The sequence below is a fragment of the Glycine soja genome, chromosome 7 (genome assembly GCF_004193775.1).
Source record: "Glycine soja cultivar W05 chromosome 7, ASM419377v2, whole genome shotgun sequence".
Classification (NCBI taxonomy): domain Eukaryota; kingdom Viridiplantae; phylum Streptophyta; class Magnoliopsida; order Fabales; family Fabaceae; genus Glycine; species Glycine soja.
The window spans coordinates 11856200-11876640 of record NC_041008.1 but is presented as its reverse complement, the minus strand read 5'-3'; the positions used below and the strand labels follow the sequence as shown (position 1 = coordinate 11876640).

At 32.7% G+C, this 20441-nt stretch overlaps 2 protein-coding genes across 4 annotated transcripts; one reads left to right on the top strand and one right to left on the bottom strand.

Annotated features, from left to right (window-relative positions):
• The first annotated feature begins 4593 nt into the window (after window positions 1–4593).
• LOC114418762 (plasma membrane ATPase 1-like) lies at window positions 4594–12461 on the top strand. Its single transcript, XM_028384263.1, has 21 exons — window positions 4594–4647; window positions 5286–5405; window positions 5505–5603; window positions 6295–6432; window positions 6574–6708; window positions 7127–7306; window positions 7432–7638; window positions 7775–7894; window positions 8315–8434; window positions 8674–8796; window positions 8887–8991; window positions 9074–9218; window positions 9899–10060; window positions 10142–10380; window positions 10467–10499; window positions 10726–10807; window positions 10916–11076; window positions 11156–11356; window positions 11464–11646; window positions 11847–12025; window positions 12128–12461. Exons 1-21 carry the CDS (start codon window positions 4594–4596, stop codon window positions 12222–12224), a joined length of 2883 nt encoding a protein of 960 aa, XP_028240064.1. The 3' UTR covers window positions 12225–12461.
• LOC114418763 (protein prenyltransferase alpha subunit repeat-containing protein 1-B-like) lies at window positions 9214–18933 on the bottom strand. Of its 3 annotated transcripts, none has more exons than XM_028384267.1 (11): window positions 18833–18933; window positions 18310–18425; window positions 17539–17928; window positions 17000–17110; window positions 16761–16851; window positions 16219–16287; window positions 15451–15528; window positions 15201–15290; window positions 13984–14034; window positions 13470–13703; window positions 9214–9315 (listed from the first exon to the last, which is right to left on the bottom strand). In XM_028384267.1, the coding sequence occupies exons 2-11, from the start codon at window positions 18390–18392 to the stop codon at window positions 9283–9285; spliced, it is 1230 nt and encodes a 409-aa protein (XP_028240068.1). In that variant the 5' UTR covers window positions 18393–18425; window positions 18833–18933; the 3' UTR covers window positions 9214–9282. The 3 variants fall into 3 exon arrangements, with proteins under 3 accessions (XP_028240068.1, XP_028240066.1, XP_028240067.1); XM_028384265.1 differs by lacking the exon at window positions 9214–9315 and adding an exon at window positions 12554–13377; XM_028384266.1 differs by lacking the exon at window positions 9214–9315 and adding an exon at window positions 12554–13377 and having other exon boundaries at window positions 18310–18421.
• Between the last annotated feature and the right edge of the window lie 1508 nt (window positions 18934–20441).

Genomic DNA, 20441 nt, shown 5'->3' with positions numbered 1-20441 from the left:
AGCTTTTTGTTCATTTTTTACTCTCTTCTTTAGTATGAACACCTTAAAACGGAACATCTTGGTATGGTCGTAACGGCTTGCTCGATGCTTGAAACTTCATCTATCCATTAATTTGGAGACCTAGCTATACACTTGGATTTTGTCACATTCAATGAAAGATACTATATTGAATAAGAAGTTAATCTTCTGTAACATGATAACTTAACATTTAAATCTCTATTAAAACATATACTCATTGCTCATATTTAGTATTTAATTGCTTTTCGAACAAGATTATATATAAAAAATAATTGTGAGAAGAGAGAGACAGATCTAATCAATCAAAGTGATAACAAAGTGTTACAAATTTTTATTTAATTAGTGGATGACAAAAAAAGTATTTTATATGTGGTAGAAACCTATAGTACTAACCTTACATTTTTTTAGGAGTCCTAATTATATATAAAAGTTATATCTTATGAGTCTTTTTTTTTTAATAACGGCTACATGTCACATTATTACGTATATATGGTCTTTAACAATATTTTTTTTCTAATATTTCGTAATTTTTTTGATAATATTTAAAAATTATCGTCAAATGTGAATAAATGTCAAAAAATATATTAATAGTATTTATTTATATTTAACAACATTTTAAATGTTGATAAAAAAATTAGTAATATTTTTATTAATCGACGTTTGTCTGTCTGTTATTTTCGACAAGTTTGAAAAACTTGGTCTCATCACATTCCCGAACAGTGAAACCCTTAACCACACGAACAATTTCTTATATCACCACATACTCTTAAACTCATAATGTGCATCTACTAACAGATCAATTTTCATTAAATAAAAAAAGTATATTAGTGGAAACAAAATTAACAGTTAAACATTTTTTCCTATTAGTATGGAAAAAAAATCCACCAAAAATGTATTGTTTTTCGATGAATGTCCAATAAGCCGAAAGAAAGAAAACTACAACAAAGCTAGCTGAACCCGTACAGTCAAAAGTACATGGCAAAACACGTACAATTAATTACACAAAAATGAATCTTTTTTATCCGTACACAAAAATGAATCTACTAATATCTCCTTTTTTTTACTGTTAATTAAACGATACTGTATTAGAATTCAACTACTTTACCAACAGAATTTTCAGCGCAATAGAACTTTCATCCTTAGCTAACAAAGCAAAAATATACACAATTTATCAGGATCGTGCAAGATGTAAGATAAATTAGACATCAGTCTAAGGGTTAAAAAAAAATATTTTAGGCCCCTAAATTTTTTTTATTATTAACTATTAATAAATTTTAACTGATTAAAATAAAATAATTTAGAATCTCTTTCTTTCCTAAAAATTAGTCAATCAATATTATCTTTTTAAAAATTAACCAATATCACAATAAATGTCATTTAAAATATTTTATTTATCCCAAAAAAGTAAATTCCTATTAACTTTCCTTTAACCCATCCCAATTCCCTAACTAACCTATCTTACTCTTCAGACTCCATTCTTCATGTTTTTTCATCTCCTCATCTTCTGTTCATAAAAAAAATCTATTCTTCTCCTTCCCTTGAATGAAACCTATTGTCTATTGATCAAATTTTATCTCTGCGGCTCAACCTCTCTAGATTTGACATCGTCTAAATTTTGAACGCCTATAAACCGCATAGACATGTCAAATCCAGAGAAGTTGAGCCTTTCAGAATCCAGACTCTGGGATCCATGAAAAAAAGTTTGGTAGAACGATTCATTTCACGGGAATGACTCTGGGTGCACAGCAATACAACACGTATCACGTAGCACCCTTGCGCCTAACACAACATCTAAACAACAAAATCTCTGTTTGTTTCCAATTTCAGGTTCTATCGTTCTGTTTATCGATCATCATTTTCTATATTTATTTTAGAGTTTAGTTTATTTAGATTTCTTTAATATTTAGTTAATTTTTTTATTTTGATTATTTACAAAAGAAAATGTCAAATAGAAAGTATGAATTTGGTTATGAAAAATTGAAGAAAAAACGAAAAGTTGAAAAGCTAATTGAATCTCAATGTGGTGCCCTTGATAAATTTGTTATTATTCATAAAAATGACGCAGAAGCAAGTTTAATAGGTGAAAATGTGATAGAACAACCACTGATAGATCATACTGACAACGAGGAAAATGTTATAGAACAACTACCTATAGATAATACTGACAACGGTTTAGAACAACCACCTAGAGATGATACTGACAATGATGAAAACGTGATAGAACAACCACTTATAAATAATACTGACAACACAAATAGTCATAATTTCAATCAAGAACTAGAATATAATATTTTAGAAATAGGAGTAGAAGGGAATGTTGAGCATAATAACACTTCTAGTGAAGTACCTACAAATATTTATGACCCAGGACTATGGAAAAATATTGATGAAAAATTTAGAGATTTAATGATAGAAAAGGGTCTTATCAGACATGACAATTTTCAATATCCAAAAGATGAAAATAATAGATATTTTTATTCATCATGTTATCATCGAACACTGTCAAATGAAGAAAAACATGATATTTAAAAGACTTCTTTAACATTTTTGCCTTAGACTCCAAAATGTGTTTACACGGCCCTGTAGCTTATGGATTGAAGACTAAGAAAAATATGTATTTTAAAATTATTTTTAACCTACTCTTTATTATTTATAGAAACTCTTGTGAAATCTATTAAATGAACTTATTGAATAAGAAGTGAGATTTACCTTATTTTATGGGACTAACATAATTTTAACTAATAGCAAAAAATGTATTAAAAACAGTATTCCATTATATATATTTTGCTAAACAACAAGTTCTGCCTTAAATATTTATTTTGCTTGACAGGTTGCTGACATAAATAGTACCAAGCAAATAAAGTCTTTGTATTAGTTTTAATATGTTAAAAAAAAAGGTTGTATTATATTTAATAGTGACGTTTTGTTTTAGACATAACAATGTTTCTTTAGCAATTAGCATAAAATGAGCATAGCTAAAAAGAGTGAGGTCAACACGAAGAAATATGAAACTAATAAAAGGCTTCAAAAATTGAATTCATCAGAGGGTCCCACGATCTCTTGAGGCTCTACTGTCGTGGCACCTCAGTAACGAAATTGATTGACATGTCTTACACTGATATAGGTAGAAGAAATAGAGTATAAAAATTAAGTAATCTAACCAATAATACAAAAAAAAAATAATGTTTGTCTCACATCTATATGAGTGTATGAGAGGGATGAAAAAAAGAGATAAGAAGAGAATGATAAAGAAGAAGAAAAACAAAAGAAATGTAATAGATGGTATGTTAGATAAAGTTTATATTATTAATAATGTAAAAACATAATATTTATATTAATGATTTAATTTCTTTTAGATAAAGTTTATTTTACTCGAAATAAATTAAAGCTAGCAACTAAACATTTCTTTTTCTCAATGAGGGCATGGTATTTTTTAACATAATTTGTTTTTTTAACCACTCCAAACGTAGGTAACTAAAGGCACACCTTAGTTTTTTTTTTTATTTCTCATTATATATAAATTAGGTTATCTTTACAGCGTACTTTAAATATTCTTTTTTACTTCATTAACTAATACTGAAAGTGATTACAACTATTTTTTTTAAAGAGTTTTGTAGTATTTTGGTTATTCCCACATTTTGTAACAACAATGAAATTTTACATGTTGTAACACTATTATTATTTGCAATATCTTGTGTATATTAGGAGCTGGTTTAATCGTTGCTGGCACAGCATTTTGTTCTTTATAGAGTTTCTTTGCTAGAACATGATGATGAAACACTTCAATTCAATAAAAGCCGGTCAATGTTTGGTGTGATTGGATCAAATGGTATTTTACTTGATATATAAAAATATGTCACTCATAAAGTACATATGGCAGAATAAGATGTACGGTTGAATCAATATTTTATTTCACTTGCATGATATATATTGAACTTTGGATTCAAGGGTAAATAAATTAACATGGCGGCAAAAATAGTTAATGTTTGAATGTAACTAGCTTTGTATAATACAAGTATAGAAGCTGGCCGGCGGAGTCTTTCATGCACATATGCCACTTTTTGTAACATTATATTTTTCTAGTTTTTGTCATTCTTGTTATTCTAAGCACATTGGTGCAATTTCTCTCTCTTTCTATGTATGTATACATATATTTGTGTCATTCTTGCAATCTCATACCTTCCAATTGAGTTTGAAAGAGTGTTTTGAGGATTTGGAGAGATTATCAGACCTCTCTGAGAGGTAATTTCTGGTAATGCTCACAACTTTGATGGGGGGTCACATAGAACCAAAATTTTAGTTATACATTGCATAAAGTCTTTTGGGTTCATACACATCATCCGATGGTTTAGGAATCACCATGTGAACTAGGAAAGTTGTAAATTTGTATCTCTATCTTTAGTTTCAGAAATTGTTTTGTTATCTTAACTACAATTTGTTTTGGGGCATTGGCACATCTTATATTTTGTTGCTATAGTTCATCATTCTACATTTAAACGATTCTAATTGTGACTCAGCTCCAAAGTGTATATTGTTTTGCTGGGAAGACAGTAGAAGATTAAGCAATTTCAGAAAATGGGAGAGGGGTCCGTGGAACTTGAGGCTATTGTAAAGGAAGCTGTTGATCTGGTATGTGAAACAAATAATTGAAAATTAAAATGTCCTGAGTTTTATTTATTTTTGGCATAGTCTGTCAATCTAGAATTTATTTATTCCTCCTCCATTTGGAGCTGAAAACATATTCTAGTTTCTTACATGCAAATTCTCAATGATTACTTCAATTTCGAATTTTGTTGATTAATCAGTTGGGAAATTACTCAGAAGTTATTTTGCTCTTGTTAGAAAAATAGTGTTTGAATTTCTTGTTGCTAACTTGGAAAAGAAAATAATCTATCTACATGAAAGCACAGATGAGAAGAGTAGATTGCATAGTTTTTTGTTATGTGAAAAGGAGGAGGAAGACCGAGAAGAACTTTAGAGAAAGATATTAAAAGGAATCTCATGATGAATAATATTTTTAAGGATTTGGTCTTTAACCAAGTCCATGTATGATTCATGTATCCAACTTCACCAGATGAGATAAGACTTTTGTGGTTGTATTATGTGTCATTTTTATGTATTTTTCAAGTTCAAACCCAAAATATGAAGAAATGGAAAAGTAGGACGATTTTTTTTTTAATTTACTTCTATGATATTTATTAGGACATAGGAGATGAAAAACACTATCAGTATTAGACATTTGTTAACTTGGAATTCGTGCTATGTAGGAGAACATTCCTCTTGAGGAAGTTTTTGATAATCTCAAATGCACAAGAGAAGGTTTAAGCTCTGAGCAAGTACAACAGAGGCTTGACTTGTTTGGATACAATAAGCTTGAAGAAAAAAAGGTTAAAAGTCAAATTCTAATGCTTTTAGTTTATTATTTTCTCTCTAAATTGTTGCTTAAGTTTCTCATGGATAGCTTCTATACTTTAATGCTTGTACAGGAAAGTAAGATACTGAAGTTTTTGGGCTTTATGTGGAATCCTCTGTCATGGGTTATGGAAGCTGCCGCTCTCATGGCCATAGGCATGGCACATGGAGGGGTAAATCTTCACCATTCTTTGAGTTTTTAATTTTTTCCATGGTTTTACAAAGTTTATTTAATGAAACAAAACAATAATTTGACATCCTTCAATTGATTTGATCCTTGATATTAAAAAAAAAACAAATATAGTTAATCTTTGGTAATTTTCAATCAATTTGGTTAATGACATTGGCAACTCTAGTACATTTGTCCCTTTAACATTATCGAATCAATTAGCCAATTTGGTCTCTGACATTAAGGACCAAACTGACTAATGCTTAGTAAAGTCAAGAATCAAATTGACTAATAATTGCCAAAGTCTAGAATTAATTATGTGAGAGACTAAAAGTTGCCAATTTCAGGGACTAAATGTTTTATTTTGTAATTTCAAAGAATAAAATGACCAATAATATAATTATAAGGACAAATTTTATGTTTACACTTTTCCAGGTAGAAAATATGGAACTATTTTCATTCTATTCCTTTCTTTACCTTTAACTTGGAAATTACAAATATTATTAATTTTACAAAGGATTGTGGAATACAAATTAAGTTTTTGGTGGTAAGAATTCTAGATATTGCCATAGGTTTAAATTTAAATGTCAAGTTTCATTATCAATCAGTCAATTTTTACTGTCTGAGAACGTGGTGGTTACAATTTACAATCCATTATCCATGAAATTCAATATAATAGCTCCTTAATTCTGCAGGGCGAAGGTGGAGATTATCAAGATTTTGTTGGCATAGTTCTTTTGCTACTTATAAACTCCACCATCAGTTTCATAGAAGAAAACAATGCTGGCAATGCAGCTGCTGCCCTTATGGCCAGATTAGCTCCCAAAGCAAAGGTTATTCCCCTCTTAACTGATTTAACAGTGGCTTCCAACATCACTATTGCATGTTTTTGTTTTCCTTTCAGATTTCCAACGACTTTGTTATACTGTCTTGTTTCCATTTCCTTTGACATCTAATCTAATTTACATGTACAGGTACTTCGCGATGGAAAATGGAGTGAAGAAGACGCTTCAGTGTTGGTTCCAGGAGACATAATTAGCATCAAGCTTGGTGACATCATTCCTGCTGATGCACGCCTCCTTGAAGGTGATCCTTTGAAGATTGATCAGGTAAAATTGGCTGTTGATGGCTGAGGTTGCTCCATATCAACTAAGATAAACCAAAAGGAGATGTGAACTACATAGGAACCTTCGGAGCTGGTCCTGATATTCCTTAAGAAAAGGGAAATATCAATTTTAGATGAATAAGAAATTAATCATTTGATGCATAGATAGATGAGGGAAGTCGTTAAGAAAGATCACATGCTAATTAATATCTCCAAAATCCGGTCTTTAACTGAGCCGAATGGCTGTGATCCATGCAACCAATCTCACCTAATCACCTAATAGAAAAAGGCTTTTGTTGTTGTTGTTGATGTTGACACATAGATAGATGACATGTGACATCCTAACTAATACTATGGTTCATTATCATATCATCTCATACATGAACCTCTTGCATTGAGATATATGTTTCTGTGTGTTTCAGTCTGCTCTTACTGGAGAGTCACTTCCTGTCTCCAAACATCCTGGAGATGGAGTATATTCCGGTTCAACTTGCAAGCAAGGAGAAATTGAGGCAGTAGTTATTGCAACTGGAGTTCACACCTTTTTTGGAAAGGCAGCTCATCTTGTGGAAAACACAACCCATGTTGGACATTTTCAAAAGGTTCATATATAGGACTTGTAGTGTCCTTAATGTTGTGCGAGTGAATGTTTTTTGTCTCGAGTACAGTCATCTCCATGTGAAATATTGTCAGGATAATGCTCAGTGACATCACATAATTGTTACAGGTTCTAACATCTATTGGGAATTTCTGCATCTGTTCAATTGCTGTTGGTATGATTTTTGAAATCATTGTGATATATGGAATCCATAAAAAGAAATACCGAAATGGTGTTGATAACCTGCTTGTGCTATTAATTGGTGGCATCCCTATTGCAATGCCAACTGTCCTTTCTGTTACAATGGCTATTGGTTCACACAAGTTGGCTCAACAGGTTTGTGATGCAACACTTAGTACAGTGATTCAAACATTTTAGTGGCTTTTATAAGACCATAAGAATTTAGTATTTTTATGCTTTTGATATCTTTGTGCAGTTGAGCTAATGGCTATGTTGGATGTATTCTTTGCAGGGTGCCATAACAAAGAGAATGACTGCCATTGAAGAGATGGCTGGAATGGATGTGTTATGTAGTGACAAAACAGGCACATTAACTCTTAACAAGCTTTCAGTGGACAAGAATATCATTGAGGTCTTAATTTTACTCTTAGTTCCTGCTAAAACTGAGCATAACAATTTATTTGATATAAATTTCATATATGCTAAATGTATGTAAACCGGTATATCATAATGTTCAGTGTCATGTATTGTACATGACATGGGAGATTCCTTCAAGCACAAACATTACATTTCACTTCTGAAACTAGAGTACTCAATTTCTTAAAGAAACATATTATGGGAAATGATGAGCAATGCTAATAATTGACAATCAATTTACAATTTATCATAAAGCACTGAAAAAAATCCCTTTCATACATGGAACCTTTAAATTCTGCATATATAAATAGATATAAATAAATATGAGTGATGGTGTTTATGTATTTGTCTATATATGGATCCATATTCTCAAATGCTAACTTTCTTTCTCCCAACAATTATCAATATCTGGCAGGTTTTTGCTAAAGGGGTTGATAATGATATGGTTGTACTTATGGCTGCAAGAGCATCAAGGCTAGAGAACCAAGACGCAATTGATTGTGCTATAGTTTCAATGTTGGCAGACCCAAAGGAGGTACAAGTTCAATGATGCCTTATTAGATTAACAACACTGAAGGCCTTTGCCATCTCATTTTGCAGTGAATTCCAGATTTTTGTAAAAAAAAATATAGATGATAGCTTTATTAATAGTATCATACATTAACAGACAAGAAATTTTCATCATTCAAATTGTAGCATTCAGCAAAGCAAGTTTCCACCATCTTCTTTAGTTGAAATTAGGTTGGTCTACTAATGTTCATTAAATTTTGCAAGGCACGAGCTGGAATAAAAGAAGTTCACTTCCTTCCATTCAATCCAACTGATAAAAGAACTGCACTTACATACCTTGATGCTGCTGGTAAAATGCACAGGGTTAGCAAAGGTGCACCAGAGCAGGTAGAACATAATCCATTATAACTCTAAAGAACCATACTACCTACTAGAGTAACATTTGTTTGATCATTATTTAACTCTTCTACTGTGTAGATTCTCAATCTTGCACATAACAAATCAGAAATCCAACAGAGGGTTCATGCAATTATTGACAAGTTTGCAGAACGTGGACTTCGTTCTCTTGCAGTTGCCCGCCAGGTTCATGTCCTATGAGTTCTCCATCATCTCATTAATATACCAGTGTACATTTTTTATAGCAATGAAAAATTTCTCAATTTAGGAAGTACCTGAGGGAACTAAAGACAGTCCAGGAGGACCATGGGAGTTTGTTGGCCTTCTCCCTCTTTTTGATCCTCCTCGCCATGATAGTGCAGAAACAATTAGAAGAGCTCTTGATCTTGGCGTGAGTGTAAAAATGATCACTGGTATGTGTCACCATTACTTGATGTTCGTTTAAGAATATTGCAATTGCAAATATCTTGGTTGCATTTACAATATGAATTTTCTTGTGGAAATGTTTCTCTGTGAAAAAAAACCAGTTCAAGACAATTAGACAAAAACCTAAGCATGATTCAAGTGAATTCATAATTTGTGTTGAGTGGAAAAAACATTATAATTGTCACCATCTATTTTCAAACCTTATTCTTGTATTACTACTGTTCAGTATTCTTCTTAGTGTTAGTTTTCATTTAAAGAAATTTTATCCGTGCATAGAAGGACTGTTAGAATAATCCTAATTGTTTCCACACTGATAGATAATTGACAACCTTGATTTCATTAATTTTTTAATTTCTGTTATTTAGACTATTCTTACAAAACAATGAAGTGCCTTTAAAAGAATCAAATTAAAATTGGTGGCTTAACATGACATCTAGCTACCTTTCCAACACGTTGAAATTTTCTAATTCTAAAGTGAAACCTATCTGATTGGGTATTACAGTGAACACAGGAAAAAGTTTCTGATAGTTTCTGTCTAGTAGTGAGAGATTCTACCTCTATAATAGAATTGTCCTTGTGTTCTTTGTGTCACTGATATAATTCTAGTGTGCATAAGAAGACTATGATCAGAGATGCTCATGTTATGATGCAACAAAAAACATTTCAGGTGATCAACTTGCAATAGGTAAGGAAACAGGAAGGCGTCTAGGGATGGGAACTAACATGTATCCTTCTTCATCACTGCTTGGTGAAAATAAAGATGGATTGGGTGCTGTCGCAGTTGATGATCTCATTGAGAATGCTGATGGTTTTGCTGGAGTTTTTCCCGGTAAGCCAAGAAAGCAGTGATCAAAAGGGAGCTCTAATATAATTTGTTGTTCAATTTCTGATAATATGTATTTCCCCTCAGAGCACAAGTATGAGATTGTGAAGAGGTTACAAGCTAGAAAGCACATTTGTGGGATGACTGGTGATGGGGTGAATGATGCCCCTGCCCTAAAGATAGCAGACATAGGTATTGCTGTAGCAGATGCTACAGATGCTGCCAGAAGTGCTTCTGACATAGTCCTAACAGAACCTGGGTTGAGTGTGATCATAAGTGCAGTTTTAACTAGCCGTGCTATTTTCCAGAGAATGAAAAATTACACAGTAATCCCTCAAATATCAACATATGAAAATGAAATACTACCTTAGTGTGACAACAAATAATGATTTTTATTCCTTTTCCTTTGCAGATATATGCTATATCTATCACTATTCGTATTGTGGTAAGCTTTTTGTACATAAAGAATATATTCAGAATTCTTAGAATGTGAGTTTAGGCCTAACTCAACCCCAAAAGCTAACTCCAGGGGTGAGAGTAGCCCCTCACTTATATATTCTAACTTGGTTTTATTTTTAGTCGATGTGAAACTTGGATTCTTCCCAATAAGAATGAACCTGATCATCAACCTTCTTCTCATTTTCAGTTTTTTTTTTGTTTTATCATTTCAGCTTGGTTTCATGTTACTGAACAGCTTTTGGAAATTTGACTTTCCTCCCTTTATGGTTCTTGTCATTGCCATTCTCAATGATGGTAATATTAGCTACTTCTAGTATCTTAATCTAAAGTCTCATTATAATTTGATGGTCATTACCTGAAATTCTTTATTTCTTGTCCCCTGACTTGTTAGCATCCTTGTAGGTACCATCATGACAATATCTAAAGATAGGGTTAAGCCTTCTCCACTTCCTGATAGTTGGAAGCTTAGTGAAATTTTTACAACTGGGATTGTTCTTGGCAGCTATCTAGCTCTAATGACTGTGATCTTCTTCTATATAGTTGTTGAAACAAACTTCTTTCCTGTAAGTATCTTCTTTCCAGTTGTCCATTACTTTGTTATTCATTCATGCAATGAGATGATAATGAAGTATTCTGCCCCAGGACCATTTTGGTGTGAAACACTTTTCCTATAATCCAGATGCTGATATAAAAGATCCAACCAAAAGAATGTTGGGATCTGCTGTCTATCTTCAAGTCAGTACAATTAGTCAAGCCTTAATTTTCGTGACACGCTCAAGGGGTTGGTCCTACACAGAAAGACCTGGTCTTTTGCTTGTCACTGCCTTCATCATTGCTCAAGCGGTACATGGTTTTCTCAACCTTCCTGCATTAATTATTCTGACCTCTAAAACCTTTTGAACTTTCTCAGCGGGAAGCTTCACTGTTTCATTTCACTATGCTCTCAACAGATTGCAACAGTTGTATCTGCCACTGTCACCTGGCAACTTGCTGGGATCAAAAGTATTGGTTGGGGCTGGACAGGAGTCATTTGGTTATACAATACTATAACTTATCTATTTCTAGATCCTTTAAAGTTTGCTGTTCGTTACGCATTAAGTGGAAGGGCTTGGAATACAGTGATAAACCAAAGGGTGAGTACTATGGCAGATCCTGTGATAAAACTTCAGCAAAAATTTATGTAGAGAATAAATGAACTTATGTCCAACAAGAAATAGGTTCAAAACTTGAGAAGTATGCCAGATGGTTTTTTATAGACTTATCAATCTCTAAGACTCACAATGCTTAGTGTATTTATATAGTTATATGACTTCTTGTTGGTGCAAATTAACAGACTGCATTCATCAACAAAAATGACTTTGGTAAAGAAGCTCGTGAGGCTGCATGGGCAACCGAGCAGAGAACCTTACATGGCCTCCAATCTGCTGAGTCAAAAGGGTTTACAGACAAGCACACCTTCAGAGAAATTAATACATTGGCAGAAGAGGCTAGGAGGCGTGCAGAGATAGCAAGGTCAGTGTCTTTGATCATCTTCGAAATGTTTCATGGTTTTATTTTACCTTTCCATGATTTTTCTTTTCCCCCTAATCGTTATTTTTCTTCCTTGAGATGCAGGTTGAGAGAGCTTCACACTCTGAAAGGTAGAGTGGAATCATTTGCCAAGCTAAGGGGTCTGGACATTGATGCCATGAACGGACACTACACTGTTTAAGACTTTATGACTGCTATCTATCATCATTATGATGTCATGTAACTCTTTAAATTTCTTGTACTATGGCTTTGTCTCGTGTCAGACTACAGGTTTTACTTCAACAATGTATCTGCTGAATTTTCTTGTACTTTTCATTCAAATCATTGGTTGTTGTTCACTTGTTTGCTCTTTTCCATTTTGTCTTTCTTCTTTGGGAAAATTGTACCTATTGTGTTACAATAATGTTATTTACACCTCTATTGGGAAAGTAAAATATTTTATTTGTAAACTTTTCTTAGTGTTGCAAGAAAATGTGTATGGAAAAACTTCTGAACAGGACATTGAAGTAATAAACAAATAAATGGATGTCATGTTCTTTTCCCTCAGCCGTAAAATGGTCAAATTTTCTGTTTCATGACATGAGATCAGCTCAATTTCAGAGATTTACAGCTAACCCAAAATTTATCAGTAGTAGTTAATACATTTTAACTCTTCTACGAAACCTTAACTGTTTGTGATAGGAACTTGATTTTCTGATAATGAAAGAAAGAATTCAGAGAAGGAAAACTTCTCTGCCCTGTGGTAACAACCACCCAAAACTACCCAAATGATTGTCTCTCTATCCCCGACCTTTTCCTTTATATCCCATGCAGCCTCTAACTTTACCACCATGCTTCCCACACTTGTTGCCAGGTATGTGAGTTACTTATAGCCTGCATAATCCCTCTTTTACCCTTACACATATAGGAGTCTTTGCCTTGAGTATCTTTTTTTTTTTATTCAAGCTGGACTTGAGTATCTGAGGTGCAGTTGAGTTGTTGTAGGCGAGTTTAATCACACATAATGAATGAAATATGACCTTGAACTAACCTTGTTACTGGAAATAGTTTCATAAGAAACACAAAAAACACTTCCTATGAAAACAACTTTCTATGGATGTTTTTTTTCTTTCAAATACAATGTGTGGAGTTATAACAATTTGGCACTTAACCCTCTAAAGAGAAGAGTGCACATCAGAGGATCTCTCCATCCCACATAGCTCATATGCTTCCATCTAGTTCATAAAGTAATTAAACAGTGAGGATCTCTCTGGGCATGATTTATCCAGCAAGATCTTCAGATCAACATCTTTTATCTTCTGAAGGAGCTTATTCTCCAGAGACTTAGGAACTTGCTGATGCACACAATACATGTAAGACACCCGAGAAAGCAGTTCAGCTAATCAGTCTTTAAATATAATAGTCTAAGGAAAACTAATCCACATACCACTTTTAACCACAGTATGTAACTAGCAGAATATACAGCTTGTGCTTGGACATCCACAAAATCATCATCAACAAAAGTTGAGGAGTGGAGAAGACATAATTCATTCCGCAGAAAGGTGCCAAAGTCATGATGCATGCTGATTGCCTCCTTGGAATGGTAGGATGCATCACCAGAATCAAGTAGAAAATTATTTATCCAACACATGGAAAGAAAGCGACGATGAAGCCATAGAGCCTGTTAAAAAGGAGTGATGTTGAATGTCTAAACTGGTAAGAAAACTACTGAAGTAGAATAGCCACTTGCATTCAGGCACCATAAATAACTAAAAGATGACAATTTGATGTTACAAGACAAGAAAATGATATTCTCAGATTTCAAGAATCCAAAAATCCTGTAAATAACGAATGAAGAGATTTTTTATGAAGCTCCAGCTGATCCAGGAATCACTTTAGTGACAAATGATGATGACCATTGACCAATAAGAAACGACAACTTAATAACAAAGGTCACCTACCTCTCTTCCAACATAACGTTTTATCAATGCTTCATTCCAATCAAGTTCATCCTGTCAAATCAGAATTGCCACATTATTAAAAACTAGATTTGTGTACTGATAGTAATAGCCATAAGAGGTCAAGATGATACAGCAATGCCAATTCCATTAGTCAATCTCCAGTTCTTGCTTTTCCCTTCTATATTTCTATGAAGGAAACACATGCTGCCCAATCTTTTTGTTCAGTATGTAGTACAGTGAATATTTCAATGATAAAGTGTTGTCAAAACCAAGTTCTGACATAGATTACAACTATCAAGATCATCGTTTAAAGTAGTAAAGCAAGTAAGCAATAACAGAATTATTCAAATTCAAAAACATGATCAGTATCAGCAATTCAGCATATTTTGGAGGGTGCTTAAATTGAGCTTTGCTTGTTTGGAGCAACTCACTAGTTTGCAAATTTTACAAGCATTATTTTCTAACTGTATTTTGCCTTTCATTTTTCAACTAAGTTTTTGATAAGCATTGATGAATTTTAGAATAAAAAATACCAAATCAGTCATTGTCTGTAAAAGTTTAATATCTCACATACATTGTTTCCTGAGTTTGTTTTAAAAAAGTTCTAATGCTTTGTGTCAAATTTCTTGAACATTTGGAACTCATGGCTCTTAGAAACCTGAAAGGCCAATTATAAATTCTAATGTCTTAATTCACTCATTCTGCTACCATTTCTAGCAATAGGAAGAGAATACAAAAATCAAAAGGCCCCCATAAGAGCCTGCAACATGCACTACTTTTATGACAATTAGATAACAATCAAAGGTCTGGGTACAATCCTAAGCCCTTAAGATGAGAGATTGAGACTATACGTTCATATCTAATGAGTAATGATTGGTGTGATTAAATGAAATGGAAGAAAATCACCATATACCATTCTTTGAAATTGAAGGTTAAGAAAAATAAAAGTATTGGATGGAAATGCAAGGGAAGGGAAAGGAATACAATCCACCAGGTTCCAATCCATCCTATTTTGAAGCTAGAGATTCAAATTGCAGATCGCATCAAATGATGCTACTGGCCCACTACAACATCTCAGTAGCAGCAATCCAACTGCAGCAAACCACTATCAATTGGCCTTTCATGTCATTCTACTTCATTCCATCCCTCTATATCAATCCAAACATAGTATGACAGACTGAAAATAAAAAGTCTATCAGATCATGTACAATTATTACCTTCAAGGCTTGGACAATATCAGCATTATGACCACAAGATATAGTTTCTTCAACAGAATTTTGGTTCTCCATAAATTTCAGTAATAGTCGCTGCAATGTAATGGAAACTATTATTGTCAAGATTGCAGAAAACTAAGCTCATCGAAGGACATACAAAACTATGGTTTCTTACTCAAAACTCAAAAAGTGTTTATAATTTGGAAATTATAAACATTCAGCATCAGGTTCAAGCAAGTATATCAGAACTTACTCTGCGATAATGAAAACAACAATTATCAGCAACATGCAGTGCAGCCCAACTTCTGGATTTCTTTAATTCGTATAGAACCTAAATAGGTAAAGCTTCATGAGAACAATTCACTAAGTCGATGACAAGTAATTTCATTAGATGAAAAGATTTTTTAAGGAATGGCAATGGGAGGGAGTAGGAATGTAATTGAATGTTGAATTGTTGACTCCATTCCATTTTTATATTTGATATACTATATTTAAAATAAAAATGCAATAAAAAATAATGTTTTTTTAGTCAAATATTAACTGCTTAAGAAAACAAAATTTGGTCCCAAAAAGATTTTGGGACGGAACAAGTGGTCCACCTAGATGGGCCATTTTTTATACATATTTTGATGAAACATAATAGGGATTACATCACTTTTTTTATGGAATACCTATTGCTTTAGTTTTTGGAATGTCCAATCCCTGTCAGAAGAGCTAACCAAACATGGGAATGGGCCCATTCTATCCAACTAAACATGGAATAATAGGGTTAATATATCCCTTAGCTCCAACAGCAGGTTAAAGTAAAACTACATATAAGCACATGTGACAAGACATTTCCAAAAGAGAAAAAAACTATGCTACTGCTACTACAGTGTATAATCTTTTGGGAGTTTAAGACTACATGTACAACCTTTCATGACTAATTGCTAGTGCATTTCATTATTCTACCATGCAATTTGATCTAGAACTCACGTCCTACACTAGCAACAAATAAAAATATATATCATAGAATCAATACCTGTTTGTTAGTCATGTATGAGATTAACCAGCAACGATGATTCCACGCACGATAATTCATTTTTGAACTCTGTAAATGACAGGGTTCATAAAAGGAATAAATGGATATTTCATTCAAAATGATATTTCATCTGACAAGAAGTCTCTAATCTCCATGACAAAAAGGTGAAGCATTATATAAATCAATTAAAATAATCAGCAGATAGCTTTTAAAAAAATAAAAACATCAGTGGATCTCTTGTCCCCCCACCCCTCCAATCTTTGTTTACTTCTTTAGGAAGATGTTTTGGAGATTATTTCATATTTACAACACAAAATGGATTGAAATATCAAAGGTGCCAACAAGAAAATGTAACATGATACACATGCCAAATGTTACAATACAATCTTGTATATATCCTTGTATTGAGTAAAGGTCAGAACAAAGGTTTAATAAAAGAAACAATTATCCTTCTCTCATGTATGCAAGCCCATCAATCATAAAAACATAAAATAAAATGTTTCCAATTTAAACAGTATGATGTTCCTGTATTGAAATTAGACCTCAGCTATTTTTTCCACCAGCTCAGATTCTTTTCCCAAAATCTCTTTGAAATTTGAACAGTTTGCAGAGATTGATTTGATCACCCACCGCCTAAATAAAATACTTCTATATGTTAGATTGGAATTCACATTCCAAAGCCTCAGGATCAATTAAAATTCAACATTCAGATCTATATAATACTAAAAAATTATCCTTTTAGTGATGGGAACAAAGCCATAAGAAGCTTCACGTTTAATACCTATGATTCCAAGCTTGTTCACTTTTGGGTGAATATGAGAGCACAAGTTCTGACAGGAGAAGTTCATCTACAAACATTGAGAGCTTCTTCTTCTTGGACACTATTAACTTTCTGCAACATGCACAGAAAAACTTGAGAATCTCAAGTTGGTAACAAATTCCTAGCAAATTTCCTCAATGGATGTTATCCCTACTTTCTCTTTAATGCATTCCTCACAAATCCTACCTTATACATTCCCTCACGCATCGCAACATTTTGTGCAACACTAAGCTTATGCTTCTGTTGACTCTTTAGCACGTAACATTTAGTAACATACAGTATCGCAGTTATTATGAGTTATAACTGTGCAGTAAAATTTTCCTTTTAGTTAAATGAACATGGCATCATTTGTACATTTGAACACAAGGAAAATGCTATCAAATAAATATGTTGTCATCAGCAGTTGAAAACAATTTATTGAAATCTGTCAACTTATGATTTTGACTAATAGATGTCCGCAAAAAAAAGTATAAAAAATTATTAAAAGATAAGAGAAGAACCTGCAATTCCAAGCTGTCATAAAATCACAGCTTAGCAGCAGAAGAGACTTGCTGTGTCTCATAAGTATACTTTCAAGATGATCACAAGAAGAAAAAGCAGGTAAACACATTCCATCTTTGTCAGATTGATTGTCACACATCCTGTATTGTTTAAATGTAGTCATAAACGCATGTTTAGCAGCTCTATATAATGGTAGAAGAACATGAGTTGAAATTCCCAATTTATGATCTCTGTTCCAAAAATATAGGTTGTTTTGTTTGGAAGATTCCTCAGAGATTACTACCCTGTCTGCTGATTGATGGATAGCTTCGTCAGATAAATTAGACGAAATGTCCGATTCTTCCTTTAGCAAGGAAAATTGGGATGGATGAATAAAACCCAGCTCATCACTGAATCCAAAAGCATAAGGAAAAACATATTAAAAGGGGGAACACAATATAGTTAAATCAAGCAACAAAGAATCAAGATTGACCTTAACCAAGACATTGCTTACAAGTTGTTATTCTACCAATCAAGGTTATATCTTGCAATATTTTATATCATCCAGAGACTTGATACAAGTGAAGTTTACAAGATTTACTTAAATAAATTAGTAATAGTTTTATAAAAAAACTAAAAATCTTACTATTAAGCATCCATGATGAAAAGGTTAAAGCTATTAGAAGACAGCATATTGATTAATGGGAATGCTAGAAAATTCACAAGTTTCTGAAGCAGCCATCAGGGCACGTATGATATGAGTTTGCTTGCATGATATCATTAAACCTTACATTAGAGCATCGGATTCGAGGATATCCTCCAACTGACGTAAGAGATCCATAGCCTCTACTTTAGAATGAGACTCTTCACTCATATTTGCTAACCTGTATCAAGTCAAAGTTGCTGACTTGAAACAAAAAAACAGAAAAGAATGGGATCATTGCCAAAACAATCTTATTAAGCAATGCACGAGGAACCAAGTCATTTCACCACAACATATAATAATAAGGAAAAATCAATAACCATGAATCAATCAATCCATTTCATTTAGCCAAGGTATCAATCACAAAGTCCATAACAAACTTTTAAAAGTTAGAAGGCAAATAAAGCTCACAAGACCCGCAAATCCCCCAATTTTCATAGTTCAATGCAGCAAGGTATCTCTCAGACATTTTCACAAATAGGTAATGGGCACTACCAATTCAGACATATTTGTAAGACCAAGAATAGAATCAAATGATGGCGACGGTGAGAGACAACGACCAGAATAGAGAGAAGGAGCACGAAACAATAGAAGAGAGAGAACGCAATTACCAGCATTCGCTCCTGCTATGGGTTCTTTTCTCGGACAACGGTGACGCCGCCGGAGGGCTGAAGAGGACGGTGATGGTGTTGTCGATTTTTTTTTGTCTTTCTATTTTATGATACGTATATTTTATTTTATTATTAAAACCACATGACATAGCAATTTTAAATGATGTGTAATGATCTAGACTGTTCATTGCTATTGATTTGGGAGCTACTATTCGCACTACCGATAGTATTATTTACTTATGATCAAGTGGGTAAATTTATTGGTTATTCCAAAAATACTTTTCCAATGGAAACAAATTTTTGTTGAAGAGCATCAATAAATCATGATTTTGTTGTATATATTTTTTAAGTCTCAACCATGATTTTGTTGTTTTTTTAAATAAATTATTTTGATTTAAAAAATTAAAATTTAATGTTTAAAATTGTAATTATAAGGACAAATCTGGATCATTAATTTTTGTCTCATACAAAATTTATTTATAAAAATAAAGCAAGTGGAATATAATTATTAAGATTAAAAAAAACAATTTTTATAAGTTTAAAGGTATCACAAAATTTTAATATGTAAACGCATATATAGATATTAATAATTTTAACATATTGGCCCTCCCAGAGATGATTTAAAATCTATAACTAAATTATTACAATTAAAAACATAAGTTCAAAGAGAAAATAAATATAGGTCTAGTCTCAATGTTACAAGTTACAATCTATCATAACATTACAACACATAAGAAAACATAAAATAAACAAATTCTGAATTAAAATTTAAGATCCTCCTCAAGAACCATTTTCAGCATCATACTGAATCTCACATGTAAGTGACAATCAGCCCAAACACAAACAACACCGAAAGATGAGGGAGTACAATACATTTCATCATATATAACATAGTAAGTATTTAAAACAATTAAAAATAATGTATTATCACACTTGTAAACACTTGTACATAGTCATACAATCATTTACGTTCTCATAGACACACATGCATTATGATGCAGATTCCACTTAAGACTCTATATGCATGTGGTACCAATAAAAACACTCTTAAAATAAGCCCATAAGAATATGCAATTGTCATATTTCCACACTATGGAAAACATGACAGCACACTCTTACTATGATGAGATTGTTGACGATGCATCATGCTTACTCTATCTTAGAAGGATACTCTAACTCATAGGATCAGCATGAGTCACATGAAAATTTCAAACCGAACAACTCTCAAGGATAAAGTCATACTTCAACTAATTTATGTCCTCCACAGTTAGCTCAACAATATCCCTCAAAAACACATATAATATGATACAAGAGACATATAAGACAATTATGAGATTTTTACAATTATAAGAACATGGTGGTCTCCACATAGACTAAGGCCACAACCCTAACATCACAACACATTAACATGATATCATTTCTTCCATCTCATGTGCATATATACATCATCATAACATTCATAACACTATTTACATAGCACAACACATACACATATGGACCAACTCAAATCGCAATGTGTGCACACGTTACATATTATCAAGATCATGTCAAATTTTATCAAAATTAAACAATAAGATAATTAAACGATTTATATTTTAGTGTATAAGCT

Excerpts from the sequence above, each read along its gene's own strand:
- LOC114418763 (XM_028384265.1), bottom strand. The coding sequence starts at position 18,392 with ATGAGTGAAGAGTCTCATTCTAAAGTAGAGGCTATGGATCTCTTACGT. Across the intron at positions 17,929-18,309 it reads CTCGAATCCGATGCTCTAAT|TGATGAGCTGGGTTTTATTC; the intron begins GTAAGGTTTAAT and ends TTTTGGATTCAG. Across the intron at positions 15,291-15,450 it reads GTTGTTTTCATTATCGCAGA|CGACTATTACTGAAATTTAT; the intron begins GTAAGTTCTGAT and ends ATTACATTGCAG.
- LOC114418762 (XM_028384263.1), top strand. The coding sequence starts at position 4,594 with ATGGGAGAGGGGTCCGTGGAACTTGAGGCTATTGTAAAGGAAGCTGTT. Across the intron at positions 7,895-8,314 it reads TGGACAAGAATATCATTGAG|GTTTTTGCTAAAGGGGTTGA; the intron begins GTCTTAATTTTA and ends AATATCTGGCAG. Across the intron at positions 8,797-8,886 it reads GCAAAGGTGCACCAGAGCAG|ATTCTCAATCTTGCACATAA; the intron begins GTAGAACATAAT and ends TCTACTGTGTAG.